This window comes from Thermobia domestica, chromosome 9 (genome assembly GCF_964235325.1).
Source record: "Thermobia domestica chromosome 9, izTheDome1.hap1.1, whole genome shotgun sequence".
Taxonomy (NCBI): domain Eukaryota; kingdom Metazoa; phylum Arthropoda; class Insecta; order Zygentoma; family Lepismatidae; genus Thermobia; species Thermobia domestica.
The window spans coordinates 122,416,635-122,443,024 of record NC_137462.1 but is presented as its reverse complement, the minus strand read 5'-3'; the positions used below and the strand labels follow the sequence as shown (position 1 = coordinate 122,443,024).

Below are 26,390 nucleotides of genomic sequence, written 5' to 3'. Positions count from 1 at the left end.
AGGATACGGTGTTCGAAAGTAATTGTGCACTCTAATTCAAAATTCCAAGTTCGATACTTTAAGACTTCTGTTATATTATAATTTAATCTTTTTGACGTTCCGATGTGAGATTCTTTTTATTTATTATTTTTTAATACCTTTCATTCAAGAAAAAAGTCATTCGTCTGTCATTCTGAGTAAAGTTAGAGATTTTTATTTAATGACCTGCTTACAGTAGCAGGTACAATGATCACGTTGGAACATTGTAATCCAATTTATATCTCTCTTCTAAGTTATCAAATTATTCTGTCCTCCTGAATTCTCAATTCCTTAGGTTTATGAACGGAATTAAACATTATTGTTTAGAAGAAAAAAGAACAAGGTTTTAGACGTGGTCGGAAAGATATAGGAATCGTAAACAAGAATGAACTTGCGTATTGTGTATCTTGGAACATCTGTCTCTTTGAAGAAAAGATGTGGCACTTAGAACATTTCAGGGGAATGTAACACTAATCTTTACTATATCCCAGTCCTTGGAAGAAGAATATTGAATTTGCATCGAACTAAGCTATTCCTGGTAACCTTAAAATTGCGTTCTGGCCTGAAAGAGTAGTAATTATTACATACCTCGGGCAAGGTAATTTCAGTTCGGGAACCTAGTATGTTCAAAAGAAAGCGAAAAAATCAAAGAAAAAGCTGGACATTTTCAACACTCGTAATACGTTGGAAAAGATCGTAGATGTAAATCTTAGATATGGAGAGACTAAGTCTTTTCTCTCCTTACTGGTAAATATACATACAACGTTCTAGTGGGTGGAGGAAATGCCAACAACCATATAAAAATAATTCGAATACGTTACTTTAATACTAAGTATTTATTGAAAATATAACACATGAACACTTACACGCGTTAAGCGCAGATTTAATATGTATGAATGATAAAAGCACCTAAAATTTTATCACTTTTATTATGCTCTTTCACTGCTATTTTCATTCTTCAAATTGGTATATCTTAAATACATTATGTGTCACTTCACCAAGATACACTATAATTCACAGAATCACTGGCGAAGATGGTATTGGTGATTATCCAAGCGGCGTGAAGATGAATGGCTAGACTACAACAATGGTCTTATGTATAGACCGACAACGATCTCACACTATCAACCAGGGACGACACAGGAAACGATTTAACCATCTCCCGCGGGTGAAAAATATTAACTGTCGCCTTAGCACATTTTCACTATATTACAGCATTTATGTATATAAAATACAAACGTTGAACATCACTGCACTATATTCAATACAGGAAGAACGACCTAACGAGGTTATTCTAATGGAGTACACGGATGCATTGTTTGAGAAATATAAAGTTTCTTATCGTGAGGTTTGGGCGTTATCTTGTAAACCTGGAAAATCCCGGTATTGGTAGTAGTCTGTTGAAGATGTTACTAGTAGAGGTATGAAAATCTATATATGAATGTACTACAGTTGCCTTTAGGCGGACATGCTCAGTTCGAGCAACACTGAAAGTCACTACACGCTTTTACCTCCTTGAGAATAGGACCAACCGATATTTCTTACAGTTTACAGTCTCCTATACATAATTTTAACAGACTTCAATAGAAAATGTAATGGAGTTGATCAAATGTTTTAGGTTAACGATACACAGAATAAGTTTAAAAAATAATAAATTAGCAGAGCTCCTTTGTGGCTAAGTGGTTAGCATACTCGCCTTTGGCGTGGGAGACCCGGGTTCGATTCCTGGCGGAAGCTCATGTGATTCGGATTCCACGTTAATCAGTAGGTCCCGTCTCATATAACCTCGCAGCTGAAAGGGACGTTAAAATCAAAATCAACTCAACTCATAACAAATTAGCAATTCTGAATGTGTTACCGTTCCTTTGGCTTTCGCCCAGTTACGCTTTCAACTTCACAAAAGCAGTATTGTGTCCACGTTATTTCATGTCTTATCAAGAGCTCGTTGCCACCAAAAGGTCTGGAAAACACTGGCTAGTCTCTTGAATAGAAAAGTACATTGTCCGCTGCAAAAATCAAAAAGAAAATTAATGATTTCAGAATGTTTTGGCTTGTACGTTTTTGACTGAAAATGAGAAATGTTACGAAAAAATAAATGCTGGTTAAAGTACATTGTATACCCAGATAAAAAATGAAACCGTGTATCGGTTACTACACTTAGTGAAAGGACTAAGTGTACAATTACCATATTTATTTGATTATAACCAGACATTGATTGCAAAACGATCTTCCGGAATCAAAAATGAAATTAGAAAGAAAAATTGAAATTTATAAATTCAGCATACCAAGCATACTTGCAAAATACTAATTAATTCTGTTAAATTAATGTGCTTTTATGGAAATAAATTGAATTTGCTTGCTGTGAGTATTTAAAATATCTGCTAAATCCAAACATGAGCAGTATAAAATTTGCATTTTTTAAAAATAAAAACTGAAATTTGCTATAATTAGAAGAAAATCCACTGACTGGGTAACATTAGATCTTGACAAAAAAAAAAAAAAAAAAAAAAAAACTTGTGGCGGCATCTGGCGATATCATTCGGAACTTCGTCCTGTTGTGTCTATAAAGCGTGTCCCAGCTTTACACGCCATGTTAACGATATGGTTCAAGCTGTGGGACATTTTTTAAGCTTTGTGAGAAGCTGGGCTACTGGCCAGGCGGGAAACCGAGAAATTTCCCGGTAGTCCCTGACGGTGAATTTTTTAGTGGGCCCTCCGCCTCGTATCGTAAGTAGCGGTATATGTACAGAAAGGCACACGTCACGCACTCCTCACATACGGGAGGACGATAACACGTCGAGTACCGGCAATACACTCAGCTAATTCCAGACTAGCATTGCTAGCCCATGATGTTGCGAAAGCAGATTTTCACATTTTTACGCAGTACATACATGTTGGGGAAGGGGGCAGTACATACATGTGCATGACCCCATAGAAAGTATCTCCCGGTGGGCCCCTAGGTTGCAGTACGGCCCTGGTGAGAAGTAAAGCAAAATTGGGTAAATGTGGTACGTATGGTCAAGTATCGTTACAACATTAGTCTGAACATGTATGTGTCTTAGGTAATGTAAATTGGTATATTTCGTAGGAAGACAAATTTCAGGAAAAGTCTGTTTCTTGTTTGCTTGTTGATTTTGTTGTTTCTTTATCATGTTACTTCCATTTTAAATCCACAATTAGCACTTAACATCTAGCAGGGACCTGTGACGTCATTTAAATTGGTAAATTTAAATGTACATCTAGCTAAGTCTCTGTTGATATCTTAATATATAGTATTTGTGTCTTTGTGTCTCAGAGCTCCAAGAACGACTAATAGTGCCTTTTAAAAAATCAGCCAGGATCACGACAGAAAATACCTATATTCTATATAAAAACTTATCGCTCGTATAAAGGTAATAAAAAACTCAGCTTTCATAACCGTATTGTTGATGTGTTAACTTCTTTTTCTTTCCATTTCTATATTTTGCGCTGCCAATACTGCATCTATTCGGTATCAGTATCATTTAAAAGTGTGTTTGAGTAAAGGAAGCTATGATTTGTATTTTTTGTGTAATCTGGAGCACAAGTACGTCCATCTGAATGATTCTATAGATTCACTGCACGAAAAAAAAAAAAATCAATTTTCCGCATTTTTCCGAATGAAAAGAGTAATTGAGTTTTGAAACTTGTGTACGAGGTGTGAAGAAAAAAAAAAAAAAAAAAGAGACTGGTCCAATAAATCATTCTACTTACAGAATCAGTTCTCCATGACATTATCACCTTCAAAGTAGTCCCTTCAGCATTCTCACACTCTGCATTCGGTGCTGTCATTGCTGGTAACAGTTCTTGAACGAGGTTTTTGGAAGGCCCTTCAGGAGATTCTCTGTTTTTGCCTGAACCTCTTCAACTGAGGTAAAATGGGTTCCCTTTAAGCAAGATTTAACTTTAGGAAATGAAAAAAAAAATCACATGGAGCCAAATCAGGTGAATAAGGAGGATGCCCCATCACAGTAATGTTTTTGCTAGTCAGAAACTGCCTGACAGATAGGGCTGTTTTTGGTCATCGGACAGAACTTTTGGAACAATCTTCGCACAAATCTTCATGTGTAATTCGTCAATTAAACTGCGTCGAACAGCTTCCCTATCCAAGTTAACTAACTCCGCCACTGCGCGAACACTTAATCTTCGGATGACATCACGAACTTTCGCAATGTTTTGGTCTGTAATCACTGACCTTGGGCGCCCAGCACGTTCATCATCTTCCACACTGTTCCTTTCCCCTGAAAACCGCTTATGCTATTCAAACACACGTGCACGAGACAAAGTTTCATCTCTATAAGCCTCAGTTAACATTTGAAATGTTTCCGTGGCTGATTTCTTAAGTTTCACAAGAAACTTAATGTTGATTCGCTGTTTGGTTTTTACATTAAGACATTTTTCCGGCAGAATGCATTTGCATGTGTTCATTCAATGACGCAGTACTCCCAACTGGCGTGATAGGTTAAGTCGAAACTGGCCGCATGGATAGAGGAGGTGTGTGGATGACGTCTCCAAAACAGTTCTTGCCAACTCCACTCTTTTTCAAGCTACACACTTAGTCTTTTTTTTTTTTTCACCTTGTATGATGTTTATTTCAGTAAGGATATTTTTTGAAATCTTTTAGATTTCTTGATGCACAGATAAATTTTATATGAGTTTTTGAAATTTGCAGAAGGAAATATCAGTAAATTTCCTTTGTTATTGCCGATTGATACATGATACCGATAAACAAGTACTGATCTTTTAAAGCTTGGTTAATCACAGATAAACCGAAATATACTTTCTTAGCCTGGTGTAGTTACAGTAAAAATTACGGTCGAGGTAAATTTTCACAGAATCACAAAAAAGGTAACTGTTACCGGTAATTAGATATTTTATAGAAATAAATGAGATTAATTTTTATTTTTACCTTCACTCACTATTAAAATCGAATTAAAATTTGGCTTGTCATAAATATGTTGCATTTACTCTTTCAATTGCAGTAGTCTGTATATTTTAAAAACAGGTAAATATTTTTTGTTCGTTGAAAGAGAAATGTGAAATTCTAATTCTTTCTTCCCCTAAAAATGAAGATCCCGAATAATCTCACAGTCCCAGGAAAATATTGAAGGGAAATGTTAATTAAAGTAGTAAAAATATATTGAAAGGAGGGAAAAAATAATGTTAAGGAAGTAATCTTTTATATTTTTTTGCAGACTTGATGGTGCAGCACACGTAGTTGGAATCTGCGGTACTGATGAAAAATGTCGAGTTCTTACAGAAGAATTGGGTTTTGATGCTGCTATTAACTACAAAAAACAAGATGTGTCAAAATCCTTAAAAGAAGCATGCCCAAATGGAGTACAAGTATATTTCGACAATGTTGGTGGGAGTATAAGTGATACAGTCATCCAACAGGTATTTAAAGTAGAATCTTTGTCGGACTTTAATAAAATATGTATATTTTCCTTTTACAATATTCCCCCCCTTTTTTTTTCCTATGTCTTCAGTTGCGAATGGATATATGACGGTTACGGTCAAATTTTGGAAAATATTAACGAACTAGCTAAAGTACCTAGTGTTGCCCGGGGATAAAGAAAGATGAAAAGAAAATTCTAAATAGCCTACGGTCTCCTCCGTAGAGTTATTTAGAAGTATAACGGTAACTCTAATCCTAAATAGCCTTCGATTTCTTCCCTAGAGTTATCTAAAAATATGACAAGCCAACGATGTGAATTTATATAACAAACAGTGTATAATTCGTCACGACGTCATTGATCCCTGAGGAAGAAGGTTTATAATTCAACGAAAAACGAAAGAAAGAAAAGAAGTCTTCCTTAGGCAGTAGAAGAATAATTGTCGAAACAGTAATTAATGAAGCAGCATAGGAGTTGCATGTACCTCATCCAGCATTCGCATTTTTAAAAACAATTAGTTTCATCACCCAACAAATCTTAATGAATAATAGGAGAAAGCCATTAAATGATAGATTACCTAACATAAGTTTAACAAAACAGTTTAACAACGAAATCTCGCACAATACTTCAGTGGGATTAATGTAAACTATGAAACTTGCATGTATATATTAAAGAAAACGGACGGCATAATACTTACGGTTATGGATAGTGTTTTGAATAGATGGAAAGATTTCTTTGACAGTTTGCTCAACATGCACCAAACATAATGAATGTGTAGAGTGTAAAAACCATATAGTGGAATCGTATATTCCAGAGCTTCATCAACATCATAGTTATTTGACCATTATTGGTAGGTCATCACTTGCAGCAACTAAGAAGCTTCCATGCTCCACAGTCGTCCGCTAACCTCTTCGTCTTTACGTACTATTTTGTTGTTTCGATATCGTTCATCAATTGTAGCCTCCCTTGTTCCCTCCCTCTCTTTTCTGCCACCACCTCCTAGTACGTCCCTCATATATAGTTCCTTCTTAGCCAATGACAACCAGTTTTTCTTCTTCTCAATAATATCTAAAATTGCCTTTTTCTCCCCCACCATTTCTAACTGCCTCTCATTCGTTTTTCGCTCGACCCACCTAATTCTCTCCATTTTTCTCAACACCGTCATTTCGAAAGCTTCCAGTCGTTTCTCATTATTTTTGCGTAATATCCATGTTTCTACCCTGTACAGTACAATACTCCACAGGAAGAATTTTGTAAGTCTTTTTTTTTCAACTCTATTCAAGGTCCCACAAAATAGACTTTTCTTCGTCATAAAAGCTTCTTTTGCCATTCCTATCCTTGCTTTTATTTCACATTCGCATTTCATATTACCTCTAATAATACTACCCAGGTATCGAAAACTAGTCACCTGTTCTACTTTCTCTCCTCCTACTTCTATATTTGACACCGACTGCTTCGTTCCAATCGCGTAGGTTTTGTCTTGCTAACATTTATTTTCATCCCATATTCTTCACAACCCTTCCTCAGGTTTTCTAACATCTTATTGATTTTCTCTTCAGATTGCGGGACAAGCTTCATATCATCTGCAAACCGTATACACTTAATCATTCTACCTCCTACTGAAATGCTATCTTGAAAAAGACTTTTTTACTATCTCTTGTAGATAGATATTAAATAATGTTTGTGAGAGACAGCATCTCTGTCCAACCCTCCAGTTGCGCTCTCCTTTGTCATTTCCTCCCCCATTCTAACACTTACTTGTTGGTTTATATATAAGTTTCTTATGGGTCTTTGATTTTTCCATTCCAGTCCAAATTTCTATAGAACTCCCGACAACAATTCCCAATTCACACGGTCAAAAACTCTTCTAGATTAATAAATATAACCTCTTTCCCTTCTTATAAATTTTTTCATTGATCACCCTTAATAATTCAATTGCATTTCTTGTGCCCTTATCTCTAATGAATCCAAACTGTTTATCTCACTTTTTTTCATTTGCTCTTCCATATAACCTATTCAGTATTCGAAGCAAAATTTTTGCTGCATATGATATGAGACTAATAGTTTTATAGTCCTCCCATCTCTCTTGGTTCGATTTCTTAGCCATCCGTAACATGATCATCTTGGGTCGCTCTCCTTTCCATATATTTCATTGCAGACTTGGAATAATTCTTTCTTGCCATTCTCTCCCATATCCTTAATGAATTCGATTGGTATATTATCTATCCTGGTTGCCTTTCCATTTCTAATCTCGGATATAACTTTTTCAAACTCATCCCGAAAAACACTGAACCCGTTATCATTCGTGCGTACTTCATTTTCTGCTTTAACATCTAGGCCACACGGTCGATTCGTACTCTCAAATTATCAACATATTCTTTCCATCTTCCTAAGACCTTACCTCTCGTTTATTACCTTCCCATTCTTATTTTCTACTGTCATCGTAATACTCCCTCGTGTCCTCCTATGTTCCATAGATTTCACTTCCTTGTACATTTCCTCATATTTTCCCACTGTTTCTAATTCTTATATGTCCTCGCATTTTCTTTCGTAAAACTCTTCCCTTGCCCTGTCTGTTTCCCTTTGTAACTTGTTTAACTTCTGTACATTTTTGTGCCCTCATCTGTATCAACCTGTTTCCACGTGTTCCTTTCCCTAGGTTTCTGCAGGTTCCTCTGTTTTGTAACCAATGGTTTCTTAGCTGTTTTGTGTTCGCGGTAATCTATTGCTTCTTCTACAATGTGTTGTATGCAAAGTTTAATATGCTTCCACAGTCTATTACTACCTGCACCTATCCTTTCCTCGATTGAGTATTTTTCTTTGAATTTTTCAACTAAAAAATTTCTTACCTCCTCGTTTTTCAACTTTTCAGCATTCAACATCTTGGTGCTTACATTTTTCAATTGAACATCCACTTCAGCCAGAACTTACGATCAGTGAAAATGTCGGCCCCAGGAAGGGTCTTCGCATCCTTCAAGCTATTCCGATACTTGTCCTGAATCATAACATAGTCTATTTGATATCTATTCTTCTATCTATTGATGATTTCAATATATCTTCTCTTGTGCTGATTGAACCAAGTGTTATAGAAATTGCTATAAAGAAATTAAATAAACACAAATCTCTGTGTGTAATGGGAATTCTGGCTGAGTTAATCTTAGCTGGAGAAGAAAAACTGTAGGACAAGATGCACAAATTTATACTCCTCACTTGGAACAAGAATGAATTGCCAGAAGATAAGAACGAAATCAATCACTGTCTCAGTTCAGAAGAAAGGCGACGAAACTGATTGTGATAGTTATTGAGACATTTCCGTTTTCTCAACACCTATAAAATTACCGTTAACAAGATTGACGCCATATGCAGATGAAGTTATTGGAGATTACCAGTGCGAATTTAGGCGAAATTGATCAACTATTGACCAGATATTTACCATTCGTCAAATACTCGAAAAGAAATGGTAATACAGTACTTCGGTACATCAATTACTTATTGATTTTAGAAAAGTCTACGACTCTGTTAGGAGGGAAGCATTGTGTAACATTCTTACCGATTTTGGAATACTGAAAAAGCTAGTTAGATTGAGATGTGTTTAAATGAATCTCAAAGTAAACCCGAGTACGAAAATACTTATCTACGAGCTTTCACGTCGAGAATGGGTGAAACAGAGATGCATTTTCTCCATTGTTGTTCACTTTTGTTCTAGAATATGCTATAAGAAGAATCAACGATAGCAACCTGGTCCTAGAGCTGAGTGGCACTCACCAGGTTATGGCTTATGGTGATGATGTAAATCTAATAGGGGATGATATGAGGACAATTGAAAGAAGCGGAGAGGTTTTATTAAACACTTGGTAGACACATGGGTTAAGAAGTAAATGCAAAGAAATCTAAACACTTGGAAGTTCTCCGTGACCGTAATACTGTAAGTTATGGATAAGTTAAAATATCAAACAATACTTCCGACAAAGTGGATACTTTCAAATGTCTAGGATCAACATTAACAGACCAAAACTATATCCACGAAGAAATTAAATGTCTACTGAAAGCAGAGAGTCCGTGTTGTTATTCAGTCTAAAATGTTTTATCTTCGCGAATCATGTCGAAGAATTTGAAGTTTAAAATACATAAAACGATAATTATGTCTTTTATACTGTACGGTTGCTAAACATGGTCGCACATTTTAAGGCAAAAACACAGACTGAAAGTATTTGAAAATAAAATCCTAAGGCGAATATTCAGACCCAAGACAAACGGGAATGGGGAATGGCAGAAACTTCCATAACCAAAAACTGCGTAAGTTATACGGTTTACCTAACATTGTTACGATCAGTAAGTCTAGAAGGTTCACGTGGACAGGTCATGTGGTCAGAATGGAAGAAAGTAGAAATACTTTCAAAATTTTAACTGGAAGCCTAATCGGAAAAAGACTGTTAGGGAGATCTAGGTGCAGATGGGAGGATAATATCACAGAAATATGAATACAAAGTAAAACTGGATCCAGTTAGCTGAGGACAGAAGTCAATGGAGAGCTTTTGTGAATGCGACATTGAATCTCTGGATTCCGTAGGCCATTAGTGAGTTTATATATTGTGAGCGTCCCCGATCACTGAGAGATATAGATGGCGTCACATCCACTAGAGTAGTTCTATGTGCACCATCATGACTGCGAGGTGAGAACCAATAGTCAGCCAGCGAGCCTAGCTATCAGCATCAGCCAGAAAGCGAGCCTACTGAGATTAAAATAAAAGACGGGGACAGCCATTCATCGCTCTCATTTTTCTGCGCATTCATTCAGGACTCGAGAACAGTTGAAGAAGGCCAGTGATGTCTGTCGAGCACCCTTCATGAAGAGACGATCACGTGCATATCGGCGGGAAGTTTGTTTTCAGCGCAGAATTCTAATCAAACGAAAATTGAAAGTTAATTCCTCTATTTCACAGTGCCACATCCTTTATTTGATGCTCCATTACAGGAAATGTCTTTTTCTTTCTGCCACATTTATTCCTGACGGACGATATTCAAATGTTCTTTTTGCTTTCTGGGGTGTCGGCCAACTGAACTTCTATAGTGATTTTTATTATGAACTAATTTTGAGAATATTCATTTTATTTTATGCTTTGGACTTAAAGAAGTGCATTTTGTTTTATTTCTGCATTTTCTTTTTTACATTATAATGCATTCTTTGTTTACGTTTGAACCTCACCCGTGTTCACGTCTGATAACATATTCTCACATACCTTTCTTATACGTCATGATACTGCTACAGTCAATGAGAGTGCAAACGAAATGAATAAAAATTCGTATGTTATGCGGGGTGGGAGACTTCATTTTACCCCTGGGTTTTAGACCTATGGACGGGGCTTCGTGAGAGAAGTGGGAAGAGCAATAGACTATTCAGAAAGATGGCTGCGTAACGTATGGACGTGCGAGGGATAATTGTGCATTTTTTCTATTTATAATTTTAAAAAATTCTTAACCTTTGTGTAAGTATGTAGAAAGCTAAGAACATGCATACTATAAATATAGTAAGTTGGACCATGTGTGCATTTAATTCAGGATTTCTCCTCTGTGCATAACAGTTCGTTGTGTAGTATGTCTTAGCTATTATTGTTTAATCCATAACTTCTAATATAGTGGTTTATTGCGGTTGTTTGTGGTGAGCTTGGAACAAAATTTCTTTTTGTTTGAATCGCATCACAGATTGTAGGAAACCAGCATTTGTGTATGTGTATATTCCGGAACCTACACATTTTATTACACTAATAGGCATTGTATTTATGCACAAAATAGCTTATTTTCACATATTTGTACAAAGTAACGAAAGTAATTTAGAAACGTATTTCCGAGAACTAATTTTTTTTTAACCAAATAAAGAGTATGCACTAGTTGTATAATATTGATTATACATTTAGAACAAGAGAACGAGTTACCGAATATGTTATCTCTTTCTCCATTACAGATGACGAAGAACAGTCATGTTATTCTGTGTGGTCAGATTTCCCAGTATAATAAAGATGTACCGTATCCACCGCCTATAAGTGATGACATTCAGTCAATACTAAAGGAACGAAACATAACAAGAGAGAGGTTCTTGGTTCTCAACTATGAGAGTCAGTTTACAGATGGACTCGTACAGTTGGCATTGTGGTTGAAACAAGGGAAGCTGAAGGTAACCACAGTTTATATTGACTTACAGCTTTAAAGAAAGACAAATCTGTCTCTACAAAATATGTTTTCATTAACTAACGTACTTAAAAAATCAAACAAACAAACAAAAAAAAAAAAACTACATTATGCGTATATATTTATTTTGTGAAGATTTCCAGGAACTCTTATGTTTCTTTCGTCCGTCACGATCTACGGAGGAAAAAAATGGAAACAAAACTCACATTCTCATTAGTCAAAATGAAATGGACATTTTTTATTTAACTTAATCAACCGTAGAGTAAAATCACTGGTTAAAAACCACTCATAACTGATTTGCTAAAACTGAAAGACATAATAATATAACTGAGAAAGCGAACAATGTGGAGCATTCATTGAACAGTAACCGCTCACTGAATATAAACGGAGTAAGTATGTGCTTCACATTTCTTCATGTCCAGTTGCTCTTTTGAGAGGGCACACTCTTGGGATTTGCTTCATCAGAACATCAAGAGATGATAAACTTCAAGTTTTTTTAGTTTTTTAATTTAATTTTATTTATTTATTTTTTTTAAAGTAAAACTGGACTATCTAATTTTGACCAGTAGAAATGTGAATTTTGTTCCTGTGAAGTTAACAATGATGTGTAAGACATTCTGCTTATTGCATGTTTTCATTAACTCTTTCAACTCTGTACACATTGAATTATTACAGTTCTCACTAAAACGACAACTTGGACTGCAAATGTATTGCTAACCAACCATAATAATGCTTGGCAAGATCGCACTTGAATGGCGTTTAGTGGTAAGATTCAAAATTTAGAGAGAAAATGTCGGTTTCTTGAAATCTACTAAGCGAGATTAAAAAAGAAAGAAAATGGTATGGGAAACATACAGTGTAATAACTATAATACATTGTCTTATAATGTATATTTATACTATATAATAAAATTAATATAATGTGGTTATGCCATGAAGTATCGTAATCATAGCAATAACAAACTTTCTCTTAAAAATCTGGATATCTATAATTACTATACTAATACTCATGAACAAAATGTTTATGATGAAATAAAAAAATCGAGTTTCGGGGAATGTTTTTCATGCGTGTAAGTTACGTGTATTTGTTCTATACAATTGTTCCAAGTACCGTATCTTGACTAGGCATTGACAAATATGAAGTGAGTACATACCTTACACTTCTTGATATTGGTATAAGTCCTGTAGATGATACAATTCAGTAGTCTTAAATATAGCTTTAATGATCATGTCGGATACCGTGTCCTTTTCTTACAATCATGTAATGCCGCAATGGGAATCCAAATCGTCTTGTTCCTCGACTAATGCTGAAGTCGTACACTTACTGTACTTGTGATGAAATAGTACCTACAGGAATATACTTCTCTCATCATGTTTTTCAGTACATGAATTTACACGATGACTTGTGCAAGGTAGCTGACTTCGGTACGTGAAAGTAAATTCAAAGGCAGAATTACAAAGCTGTTTTTATAGATAAAAAATTCTAAAGTTAATCATAAAATGAGTTTTGAAATATCCAGAGTTTCCGACCACCATTTTTTGCAAGTCAGTTTGAAGAGTAATATACTAAAAGTGCAATCGTGGACATGAGTTTAATAATGAATTTAATGTAGTCCATGACAATAATTACCTTTTAGTGCGTATTATTTGATCCTTTTCCGATAAACTTCACCTTTACAAGCTCCTGGGATGTAAACGAGGACTCAGTTTTAGAGGAAAATTTGAGTTGCTCTTTCGAATCAAAAATTTCGAATATCACATATCTTTATTGTCTTCTCGGCTTTAGATTTTATGTTTAATATATAGAAAAAGTCAATAATTCTTACGTTCTTCTGTTGTTTTCTAATTTTGTTGTATTTAAGAGATAATAACCTGATTAAAAGTTTCAAGCTTGTTAACACTATCAGCCACCAATAAAGTTCGCCATATTTGTACCCAATGTTGCCAATTCCCAATTCTGTCTAGGTAGTTTCTGATATACGGAGAATTCCCTATTTTGAATCGTGTAGTTAGGAATTAAAAGGACAATTGGAATTTTCCTCTGAATCCATCAGTTCTGATGGAGATTTCAGAAATTGGAAAACTAGCAAAATATTTGCATTGAAAGGTAATTTTATTATATAATTAAATATGACTGTTCAAGTAATATGAAAACTTTATTATTTCACTAAAATACTAAAAGTATACAGCATGGTCGTGAGTTTTTTCAGTAATCCGAAATTATTCAACTAATTTGAATATGCTTTTACATTGAAGTGGCTGGCAGTGAAACATCTGATAGATAGTTGAGGATTTTGATAATGGAGCATGGTTTTTTCGTCGTCCTCATAATTATATTAAAATCGATTATCTTTACAAATTAGCAGCATTCGCAATACATAACTCGTTAAATCTTTCCTTACATTATTGATCGTCTTGTATATTGCAGAACACCAGCTCTGTAATAACAAAATAACCAATTACACCTTTAATACAGGTATGCTTGCATTCGCCGAAATGCCCTCACATTAGAATAAATTGCGTTCTCAATTGTCCTGCTTTATCGTACATCTAAGTTTAATCGCTGCAAACGAAAAATTCATGTATATACGTGTGAGTTCTTTAGCTTGTACATTGAACTGAAAATCATGTATCTATACCAATATATTCTTTGTCATCTATCATAAAATTGGAAGGACCACGGTGGCTCAATGGTAGAGCGTTCACCTCTTGTGCGTGGAGTCCCTGGTTCGATCCCAGCTCGCGCCAAGTGAGCTTTGTGGTGGTCACATACTGTGTGCGTGAGTATTCTCGGGGTTCTCCCGCCCCTTTTTTCTTTATTCCAACATTTCATTCATTTCTCATCATCGCCGTCTTCTTTAGCCCACACGGTATAACCGCGGGACGCAAAGCTCAAAGATTTCTATCATAAAATTGGGTTTCGGCATACAGTAAATATCGGAGAAATCAAGGACATTACGAATAATCTGGTTGTAGATTGACTTTTTTTTTTTTAACAATGAAATCCAAATTATAAAGTAAACTTCAGTAGTATTTATCTTTAATCTTAATTTGTTTTCTCACTAAATTACCTGCGTGAGATATATTGCCTAAAATACAAAATTTTAGCAATAAGTAATTCAGTCGTTCAGCTTACTTTATTTAACTCATTCGAAGATCTAGACTAGAATTATTTTCTTCGCCATTTTGTTCGGTTGAGCAGATGAATTAAAAATAATTAGTTATTACATTAAAAGAATGGCGCATATCCAGTTTTAACAAGAGTAGTATTCAAAAATATTGATGCGTGAAGTTGCACTTCATATGATTATTTTCGGAAAGAATCGCTATGATAGTGTCTGTTCGAACCATCGACAGGTGATAAAGATAGCACAGAAGTATTCCAATGCAACGATACGCTAATCCTAGTTTCTACCTTGTTTGAAGAGTTGCCTTATCCGCCAATATTTTTGACAAAAACTATAAACAAACTACTGTACATAGTTAAACAAACAATAAGCATGAGATTAACCAGTAGTTGTATGCTTATTACTAGAGCTAGGCAATTTTAGGAGCTGCATCTTATTTTTTAACTTTTTTTTATTAAAACAAAGAAAATATTAAATAAACACTCCGGAGTATGTTTTGGTTGCACTTTTTTGATTTCTAGAACACTTTTTTTTATTTTATTTTATTTTATTTTATTTTATTTTATTTTATTTTATTTATTTATTTATTTATTTATTTATTTATTTATTTTATTTTATTTTTTTTTTTTTTATTTTTTTTTTGCTCCCTTTCGCATTGGAAAATTATTTGAATTCAAAGGTAGTGGGATCCGGTTTCTATCTGTATCAGTACAATTATGATTTTATTCCATTACTGGTAGGTCACTTGCTACATGTATAGAAATTTTCATATACTACTAGCTGAACCTGCGCTCTCTACACAGCGCATCATTCACATATGAGCATGAATCTCCTTGTTATTCCTCACATCTGTACATGTTCCTTTACAAACACAAGTGAAAGACATCTTGGAAAAAATTGGCAAGAGATACCATAAAGGGGAAATATTTTCGATTACTTTTTCAATATTTTGCACCGTTTGCAAGATTTGAGCCTACTTCCGGTTGGAGTTTTTCATTCATGTATGATCAATGTTTTCTTCTTGCATGCAGTATGTAATAAGCAAATACATTACACACACAATTAATTATAATGTCAATGATATATGGAGTTCATATTCAGTATTTTTGTGATGTCTTATATTATTGAATGAACTGCATGCCTTAGTCGAATCTTTTTAAGTACATAAGTATTGGGCATATATGTAAATTTTTCTTATACAGTTAACTACTCTTATCGATTAGTTTTACGGGACTAGTATTGGATGTCGAACGGATGTGTAGTTGGCGTACGTAGAGTTTGTTTCGTCCGCTGGGACATAGTCACTTTTTCCGCTGGTAGCAATACAATCAAACAAAAAAGTGTACTGTTAATACGTTTAAGCTCAAGTCATTCTTACTACTAGATCTTTTAGGATTTTTGCTGGCGAAGGGGATTCAAATAAGAGTTGTATCTTCCACATGCCTATTTGATGGCGTTAGCTAGCGTAGTCATATGGATTAAGACGATAGTCTGGCCAAGACGATGCGTGTCAGTTGTAAATTTTAATCTCACATACGGCATGTATATATATATATATATATATATATATATATATATATATATATATTTACTCCTCGACTGAAGTGTTCTCAAGGATTGGCAGAATTCTTATTTAAATAATAGCTAAGCATCATGATCCTGTATGTATGCATAGTTCCGGGTTCTATTCGAGGTTCGGATTTTAATTTTAGAACAGTTTCTCTCGTCAAGTTTCCGTTATGAAATGTACCCGCAGAATAAGACATTACACTCGAAGCGAAATAAACATTGTAAGACAAACTTGAGACAGATTTATTTTTTCGCGTGCTGGGGAAGATTGATTAAAAATTATAAAAAACAAAAAAACAAAAAGAAGACATGGAAATTTTTCTCATATCCCTCCGGCTCGTTTCTCCCTACTAACTCAAATTACGTGTGCTGAATATACTTGATCATTAAATAGAGTTTTTATTAATAGGTTGTATGACTATGTAGGATTTTCCTGTTAGTCCTAAATGATTGCAAAATATGTGCAATTTATCAGTTTTTGTTTGTAAAATAATTGAAAACCCTGCCTGAACACATTTTAATTTCCAGAAACCTTTTTCGCTTATGGGTAGAGGCACGAGTTTTTCGCAATGCGCGATAAAACGAAATGCATCAGAATTTTGTAGTTTTCAATTTCTTGATGTTTTATGATATTCTATGCGTATTTTCATTGGCTTCCGTTGCGCGATAAAACGCGAAATTGACAGTTTTGCGCGAAATTTGCAACAATACGCAAAATATTGCGAAATTTTAAAAATACTTTTTCATTAATTTAAAAACGCTAGTATCCCGCTGACGAAATGGTAGAACCTGGCATGAACGGTGCGTCTTGGGTGATTCCGTCACGGCTATTGAGAACATGGTGCACTTTTGCTATCACCATCGTAGCTGGATGGACAGTTCCGAAGTGATAATTGCTTGACGCACAACAATGGAGGAGGAAAATGTGGAAACATGTAACATGCTAATGTTTAATGCTTAAATGTAACTTGTGTCTATGTGTTTTCAGAAAACAGCAAAACTTTTCTATTCGTAGTAACTTAGTTACTGACTTTCCTTCAGTTTGATTAAAAAGATATAATTTTCTGTAAGTGAAATTTACAGTGTCAAGTGAAGTATTCAGTGTATTTTGTTTTTAGGCAATTAATGGTTTATTTCTATAGTGATCTATGAATAACAGGAACAGTTGTAAAAAATGTCTTTTCCACAAAAGCTACAAAATGTGGAACTTTTCTTCGCAAAATGCGACAAAACGCGAAATTTTCAAATTCGTAGTGCGAAATCTCGGGCCCCTACTTATGGGTTAATGATTAAAAATATTAATACACTTACTTTACTTTTGTGCTAAACCAAAGATAATAATATACGCCTAAGTGACTTTTATTGTCTCTTCAATATTCTACGTTGGAACCCTTTTGCCATAACCTCAAGTACAAGTAGTATGTTAAGAGTACCTATGTCATTGTTAGAAGTATGTGTGTGTGTGTGTGTGTCATCGTTTGAACAACAATAACAATAGATATAATTTGCTAATAGTGTATTTTTTACATATACAGTAGATAAGTAAACATTTTCCAGCAGAATAAAAGCTGCCAGCTATTAGTTTGCGTAAATAGTATTGAGCCTTTAGAGGTCAAAATTGAAAATAAATTTCTTTTGAGTTGAAAATATTATTATAAAAGCACATGCATAATTTTGTCCAATAATCTTGTGAGATTTTTCCAGCAACACTAAGATTCCATCTCTGTAGAACTTTAGTGGTTTCTGGTACATATATATACGTGACGTGTCCGGAAACGAAGTACCGTTTTGAAAAAAACAGTAAAATAAAATAAAACAGGTTTGTCCAAGTCAAATTTAGTTTTACATGAAAGAGCACATCTTAAACTATTTTTCGACATAGTTTCCACCAATGTTCAAACACTTCTCATGGCGGGGGACTAACTTGTCCAAACCTTTTTCAAAAAATCATCCCATCAGTGAAGACAACCATAACTCCACAGCGTTTTTTTTTCTTCTTCTTTCTTAGTCGTCACTTTCAAATTGCTTACCGCCAAGCTCACCGTAAGGCTCTGAATTTCGGCCTGCGCAATGTTCCTTGAATTCAAAAAAAGGATACTAGAACAAATCTCACAGTCGGCAGGCTCAGCAATTGTTTTAAGGAGGTGTAAAAATGAATCTGTAAAGGTATGGGGACGCATGACGTAAAGCCGTCCCCTGTGCCTATCTTTGCCCATTGTAATTGTTTAGAAAACGGGGAGATGCCATAGATTTTTTCTGGAAGTGAGGGATGAGGTCCCCCGCGTTTCCCCCCACTTTTACCCCTGGTTTTAACCCATATCTTCCCAATTATTTTCTTTTTTTAGTTTTTCGCTTTAATTAGTCTATTTAGAGTTCAAGTGATATTAAGAAACTGACAGTTTATTTTCTGACCGTTTACCAGTGCACAGTAGACCGCCCCAAAAATGGGGCAGTGGGCACAGTAGTGTAGGTGACATGAAAAGTAACAGTGAAGTCTAAAGGCACTTGTAGTATATATTTACAAGCAAAAAAGAGAGCATCTTGAACATCTTGTTCTATTTAGCACTTTATTTCTTATATTTTATAAACTGGAATAAAAAAAAAATCTATCTATATTATAAAATTGAAAGTGACTATGTTTGTAACTCTCAATCTCTTGAACCGCCCGACCGATCTCGATCAAATTTCCAACGTAGATGCGATTCTGGCCTGGGAGTATTTTTAGCTATTTACTTTGACAGTAAAACTGGGGGGGGGGGGCATAGAAAAAATAAATAAAACTTAATAACTCTTGAACCACCAGACCGATCTTGATCAAATTTTCAATGTAGATAAGGTTTGGGACTGGGATGATTTTAATAATTTCATTTTGACGGAGCAACGTAGAGTGGGGGTGGAGGGGGAAATATAAAAATCAATAAATATAAAAATAAAAGTGATTATGTTTGTGACTTCATCGCGTTTAAACCATCCAACTGATCTTAACCAAATTTTCAACATAGTTGTAACTTAATAAATCTTGAACTATCCGACCGATCTCGATCAAATTTTCAACATAAAGGTTCGGATCTGAAAACATATTTGCAATTTCACTTTAACGGTAGATCCTAGGGGAGGGGAACATATAAGTAAAAACTAATAAAATCTAATAACTTTCGAACCACCCAACCAATCTCGATCAAATTTTCAACATATATGATGGTCGGGAGTTTTTTTTATCGTTTGTCTCTGACGAGCCAACGTAGCGGAGGGGGAGGGGAGATACATGTAAAAAAAAAAAAGTAAAAATAAAAATGACTGCCTTTGTGACTTCATCCCTCTTGAAACACCCTACCGATCTCAATCAAATTTTCAACATACATGAGTTTAGGGGCAGGGATTGCTTTAGGCTATTCAGTTTGACGATGGAACGTAGGGGAGGGGGGAGAAATTTCAAAATGATCAAAAATGACCGATATTAGTGTTTAATTCATAGTTTTCGGGGTCTATGAGAGAAACAGTGACACTTCTGATGCTGTTTTGAATCCAAGTTCAGCCCTGATAGTTGGGGAGGGGAGGGTACAACAATGGGAAGGAGGATAAACATTTAAAAATGATCGAAAATGACTAATATTAGTGTCGAATCCATAGTTTTAGGAGTAGCTGAGATTAACAATGACAATTCTGACCGTGTGTCGCAGCAAGGAGGAGGGGGAAGGGGAGTTATGTATAATAATGATCGAAAATGACCAGTATTAGTGTCTAATCCGTAGTTTTCGGGATCATTCAGATGAACAGTGACATTTCTGATCCGGTTTAAATCTAAAATCAGCCCCGCCACTTGGGGGAGGGGAAAAAAGAGATATATAAAAATGATCGAAAATGGCCACTATCAGTGTCGAATTTATAGTTTTCTGGACTCCTTAGATGAACAGTGGTACTTTCGATCTCGTTTAAATCCAAATTCAAACCCACAACTTGGTTTGAAGAGATATTTAAAAATCATCGAAAATAACCGATATTAGTGCTGAATCCACATTTTTTGAGGTCGCTGAGATGAACGGTGACACATCCGATGACATGGCCCGCAACATGGGGGTGGGGAAATATATATATATAAATATATATAAATGGTCAAAAATGACAGATACTACTGTTGAATCTATAGTTCTTGCGGTCACGGAATGAACAGTGACACTTCTGATGCTGTGTAAGTCCATTTTCAGCCCTGACACTTGGGGGATGAGGAAGGATGACATACATTAAAATGATCCAAAATGAGCAATATCAGTGTGCATGTAAATTATTTATTTCAACCCAGCGAAACGGTAACATATGCTAGTAGCATGTAATTCAGAGAAAAAAGTATATATGTGTGTATATAGATCATTGTAAAAATACATCACTAAATAATGTAATTAATTGATACATTACTATAAGCAAACCAGTGGCGAATCTAGGCCAGGCCGGGGACCCTAGGCCCGCCAGTTTTTGAGTAACAAAAATAATTGAAGCTATTATTTATATATTTTTGAAAGTTTATAGTAAATTCATAATATACCTACCATAATAGTCTTGGTTCTGGTTGCCCCCAGTTTTTACCTTCTAGATCCGCCTCTAAAGCAGACACGTACAGCACGATTCGTAACTCCATCAATCTTTAGGAGGGAAAGTTTATTTAACAGTAGATGAAGTCCGACATTACACTTTACATTATGCTTCAGTAATATTTTTATGGTACTCTCCACACCTTTGTTACACTTTTTCCTATTGGATGTCCGATCTTGTGTAGCTGAACGCAGTCAGGAGTATGTTTGTTGGTTGCATTCCGAGTTACTTTGTGTATATGGTGGTAGTTTTTGTGTCACATAGGTAGTTCCCATATATGATTGGATGACTGTTCTCATGAATGTCAAAAAGTCGTTGTTGCTTTGCCATCTACTATGTGTTAATTTGTATAAATGATACGCGTTGCATGTCGTTGCATTGAGAGGATACATTCGAAATTGCTGATACCATTCCTTCATACGAATGTGGACTCTGTAAGCAACAACATTTTCATTTAACCTGTCAACACTCCCATCAACATATGTATACTGCAGTGTATGTTCGTTGACTTATATCAATTTTCCTTTTTAGTGTTTCACTCCAATGCTATCCTTTCCTTAATGGAGATTTGCCTCCTTATTTATAGCAACATTAACAATACTATTATCTGTACCTTACAACTGTTACGCCTGATACTATATGTTATTTGATCATATGAGCATTTAGCATTTTCTTCATTTCTTCCGATTGTTTTAGAGATGCCTTCTCAACCCTGTTAACTACCACAGTTCATGTTCCACTATGTCCTTTCCTCCTAAGCTCTTCCAACAACCGCACAGAACTTAAATAATAATAATAATAATAATAATAATAATAATAATAATAATAATAATAGATTCAAAACGACTGAATCTGCTACTCTAGGCTCAGGATTTTTCTTTCGTATAGATGACCCGTGATAGAGATCTATAGTAATAAGATACCCGAGACGTGTACACATATGACGTGTACACATATCCCAAATTTTGAATCCAAGTCTGATTGTTAATATTAACAGTCTCACGCTCTTGACATTCCCACAAACGCTACGATATGAGGTCCACAGAATATATAAGTTACATTGCAATATCATGTCTACGTATCGAAATTGTGAATGAATATTGTTTACAAGAAGAGAAATCAAATTAATTAGCAGTTGAAATAAAGGGTTTTAGCGAAATAAAACGCTATTGAACATATTGGGTGTCATTCCACAGTGGTTTGCGTTGACGCAACGCAAAACTTGCGTTTTAGTTTGCGTAATCTTAATCGACATAAGTATTATAATTGCTTTTTGCATTGTTTTCGGTGTTGCAATACGCAAATTTTGCGTTGACTGATACGGAATGTTGTCCATTATTTCACTTGTGTTTATGTCAGTCAGGAGTTAAGCACAGGCAATGGAGATAAAAGAAGTAAATATTGTAAATATCGTTTTCTATTTACATCCAGATTGCATTTATCAGATAAAGTTACGCAAACTAACAACTTAATGTAGGTTATACTTCCACCATGCCTACAGTTCCCATTGTCCCATTATTGGGGCGTCTAGTTTTATGTTAGTTAATAATATAAAGTTATAATATCCGAAGAAGATATATATTGTTTTTGAACATGAAAGGACGTAATACAATGAGTAAATGACATCAATCAAATTTAAAATACTAAAAGATAGAAAAAACAAATTCACTCTTTCCGACTCGATACTTTGTTGAGTTTCCGCCAAATTCACTCCTTTCCATAAGCACTAAATAAAAAAATGACACAGAAATTGTAGGTCCTATGTTGCCAGATACCAAACCCTTCGAACAGTAAAATAATTACTTTTAAATAACATAGTAGATAAAGGGAAAAAAAATAAAAAGTAGACCGCCCCGTTTTTGGGGCAATGGGAAGATGCGGGTTAAACATTGTAAACGATTACAGGACACAGTACACTCGCGACTCAACTGTACTGGTGTCAGTGGGGAGGCAATGAAAAAGTGGGTCTAGCACACATGCGTGGAGCGCCGACACTAGCGCTGCGGTGACGTTCAATTGAAACAGTGCGTACTTGCCGGACATTGGCGGGAACAAACTTAACACCATCTAGGGAGTTCTGTAGAGACCGAAACAAAGTCTGGCGATGCCAGATGCCGGCCATACAGTGGATGCATTAAAACCTCCCAGGGAAGTTTCCCCAATTTCTGACGAGTCGTCAAAGATGTATGCGGTGTAGGGTTGTCAGCGTGGTATACGACACCCTTTCTTTAAATCTGTTTCTTCCTAGGTGCACTATGGCTAATAGCCAATAGTAGACTACAGATCAGAGTCTATTGTTCTTATCGTTCTATCCAGTGGCAGCACTTTATGATGCATAATGCTCTCCGTTCCAGCAAGCACACAGCGTAAACTTCGTGGGCGTCAGTGTGAGCTTTGTTACAGACTGTGGAACTTCTCCGTGCTTCGATCATGATCTTTTTTTAAATATTGTTATCGTACATTATTCGCTTATCAATACTTGTGATCAACCACTTAAGGAATGGCTCGAATTCGTTACGTTTCAGTAGAATCGAGAAATGTTTTTTTGAGTCATCAGATCATGCGGCATACAAGCGTTGAGCTTCTTTTTGTAGCTAGATTTCTCTGATTGGTTTCACACTGGTGATTGATGTGTAGGTCTTTGGCGATGTCATGACTTCTTACATGCTGGTCTTGCTCGATTTTTGCCAGAATATTTATTTATTTATTTACCTTCAACAGAGAAAAATTCTCCATTTACAGAAGGCTCTTACTATCTATTACATACATTAAAGGAACAATTAAAATATTGATAAATGATAAAGAGAAAAAATAAAAATAAAATTGAAAAAAGTACAAAATAAAAAATAGCAAGAAACATTCTTCTTAGATACAAATTTTAGATAATAAATATCAATATAAACAACTCTTAGGTCTATGCTTCTAAATATTTCCAAATACACATATTTAAGTACACACTATACACGTATATAGGCTATACATATATGCTTACATGTATAGGCACATGCACATACACTTGCAAGCAAGAAGACATCAATACATCAATAGGTAGAGGACATAATTACGCCTATAGCTATTTATTTTATTCCGTATCATTATTAAGTAAAAATCTATTTGATTAACTTTATAAACGCTTGCTGGTTAAGATCAAATTCTTCTACACTTTTGCTATATTGCTATACAGCTTACACATTTGACCAACGGTGAATTATTGTATGTATTTGTTTGGGATGTCGAATACCACTGCAGATTTCTTGTTCTCAACATAGATCTCTGATATTAAATTTAATGTATTGTAAAACTTCACTGTTATTAAATATGCCACTTATTATTTTGTGTAGACATACTTCTTATGGAATAATATATCTATCAGAAAGTTTAATATAATTAAATTCACTTAACAAGTTAAAGTGAGATATTCTATTTACAAGAGCAAACTGTCCTGTTTTCTTATAATAATTATAAGTACCTTAGGAATCTTTTTCGTACTTCTTCTACTTTATTTTCTTAGCTGTCCAGATCACTGATGCATATTCCAATTTTGGCAGTACTAGACTTTTAAAATGAGTTCCAATGACATTTACGTTTGGGGCTATTCAAATGAAATCGACCAATGATGGTTGCTGAGAAAATTAATTAATTAATTTATTTATTTATTTATTAATTTTCTAAGTTTGTACTACATTCAGAGAGTTGAAAACGGGTATTCATTTATTTTTTAGCCTCGCATGTTTTGTCGTAACGGCCATTTTATATAGGCGCCTGAGCGTATTTTGCACTATTGAGAGGTTTCCGTTAAACGCTGTATCTTTTTAGGCTTTAAAGATAATGAGTTCACACGAAAACCATATGAAAGATAATGGAATGGACAACATTTTGTGTTCTGTGCAAATTGTGACGTACTGTAGAATGTCGAAAAAAAAAAAAAACTGTGAACATTGAGGTTGGAAACCTAGAAATGGCCATTTTGAAACTAAATAAATGAGACTCATCTTCAATCTTTTTTGTCTACATAGAGACTAGATAGTAGACAACGTCCCAAACTAGTTGCAGGTCTGAAAATCATGTACTTAATGTTTTGAAATTTTTTAAACATTGCAAATTTTCGAAAATCTAGTATTTTCACCGTCAAATATCTCAGGAAGGACAAAAATGAAAATTACCAAATTTGCGTAAAATAGACGATAGTTGCAAAGTAACAAGTGGATAAAATTGCATTACTGAGACTTGAGTAGTTTCTGAATTATAAGTGTTTCCTTCACTGGGACTTAGTATCATGAAGCGTCATGAGGCAGGGATATAAACTGTAGCAAAAGTGAAATTAAAAAAGACAGTAATGTTAAATGGGTAAAGTGTGCATAATTTATGAATCATGTCCTGTACAAAAGACGAAATGCGTCTGTTGTTTCTTTCTGCCTATGGCGCTGCTGTTAAGATATTAATGCGGTAAACAGTTGACTAATTTGTGTTCAGAATTTGGCACTGATATTGAAAGTACGACCTGATCTTCTGCATATTTTGTTGTTAGGTGTTTCCATAACGTATCATGCTCATAAGCAGCACAATTTCTTTACAATTGTGTCCAGCATTTGTTCCTTTATCGAAATAAAATCGTAAATCGTAAAATGTAGCTCAGTTTTGCGGAAAGGTCACTTATTTTCACAGCGCAAGATCTTGCACGTGATTACTGTAAGAATTTCCGCACTTTTTCTCATCTAGTTTCAACTGCCAGCGTCAATCGATGTTAGGCCTGACCCGCTGCGACTCATATATCCTGAGATTTGGGACGCCGTCATCACCATCTCATGTGCAAAAGACTCAAAACTTTTTTAGACTTCTTGATATTGTTGGCCAAAACTGGACACATTTTAGCTCCATAAAAGTTTGTTTTTCTAAAAAATGACGCACAGGAATTTTTTCTCAGTTTATCTCATTTTGTTAAGCTCGATATAACTTCGTGTCAACTTCGGACGTTATTTTATTTAAACAGAAATTAAGGTTTATGAGTTAATAGTAGTTTCGTGCTATATCTTAGTAATCATACCATGTACTGTCAATTTTATAGTGATACAATGAAAAGCTTGATTATGGTATACTTCCTTATCAGTTTCATGTGAATAGATGGCGTGGTCCTTGTGCAGCATCATTTTTTAGGTTTATCAACAAATTCACTCTTTTTTCCCTCGAAAACTGTACCTTAGGCTTTACACTTACCAATATCACTTCGCTTCGCTATTATCTATCGATTGGCATAACGACTCATTTTTGAAGATTTTTTTTCGTTTTTTTTTATTTTATTTTATTTATTTATTTATTTTTTTTTTATGAAATGCTAATAATATTGAAGTGTAAGTGTATACTTGGTAATTATGCAGTGATACACATACATTTTTGTTTCATGATATTATTATTATTATTATTCATAGAAAATACTGCTGTACACCTTAAATTATTCTGTAATATTAGTATAAGGAAAATTCCTTTTAATA

At 34.8% G+C, this 26,390-nt stretch overlaps 1 protein-coding gene across 1 annotated transcript in view; it reads left to right on the top strand.

Moving 5' to 3' along the window:
* The window catches only part of LOC145694983 (prostaglandin reductase 2-like), a 76,675-nt gene that overhangs the window by 37,226 nt on the left and 13,059 nt on the right, over positions 1 to 26,390 (top strand). The window contains exons 5-6 of the mRNA XM_081771810.1: positions 5,232 to 5,433; positions 11,395 to 11,604. Coding sequence (XP_081627936.1) covers positions 5,232 to 5,433; positions 11,395 to 11,604 — 412 coding nt within the window. The remainder of the gene's footprint in view (positions 1 to 5,231; positions 5,434 to 11,394; positions 11,605 to 26,390) is intronic.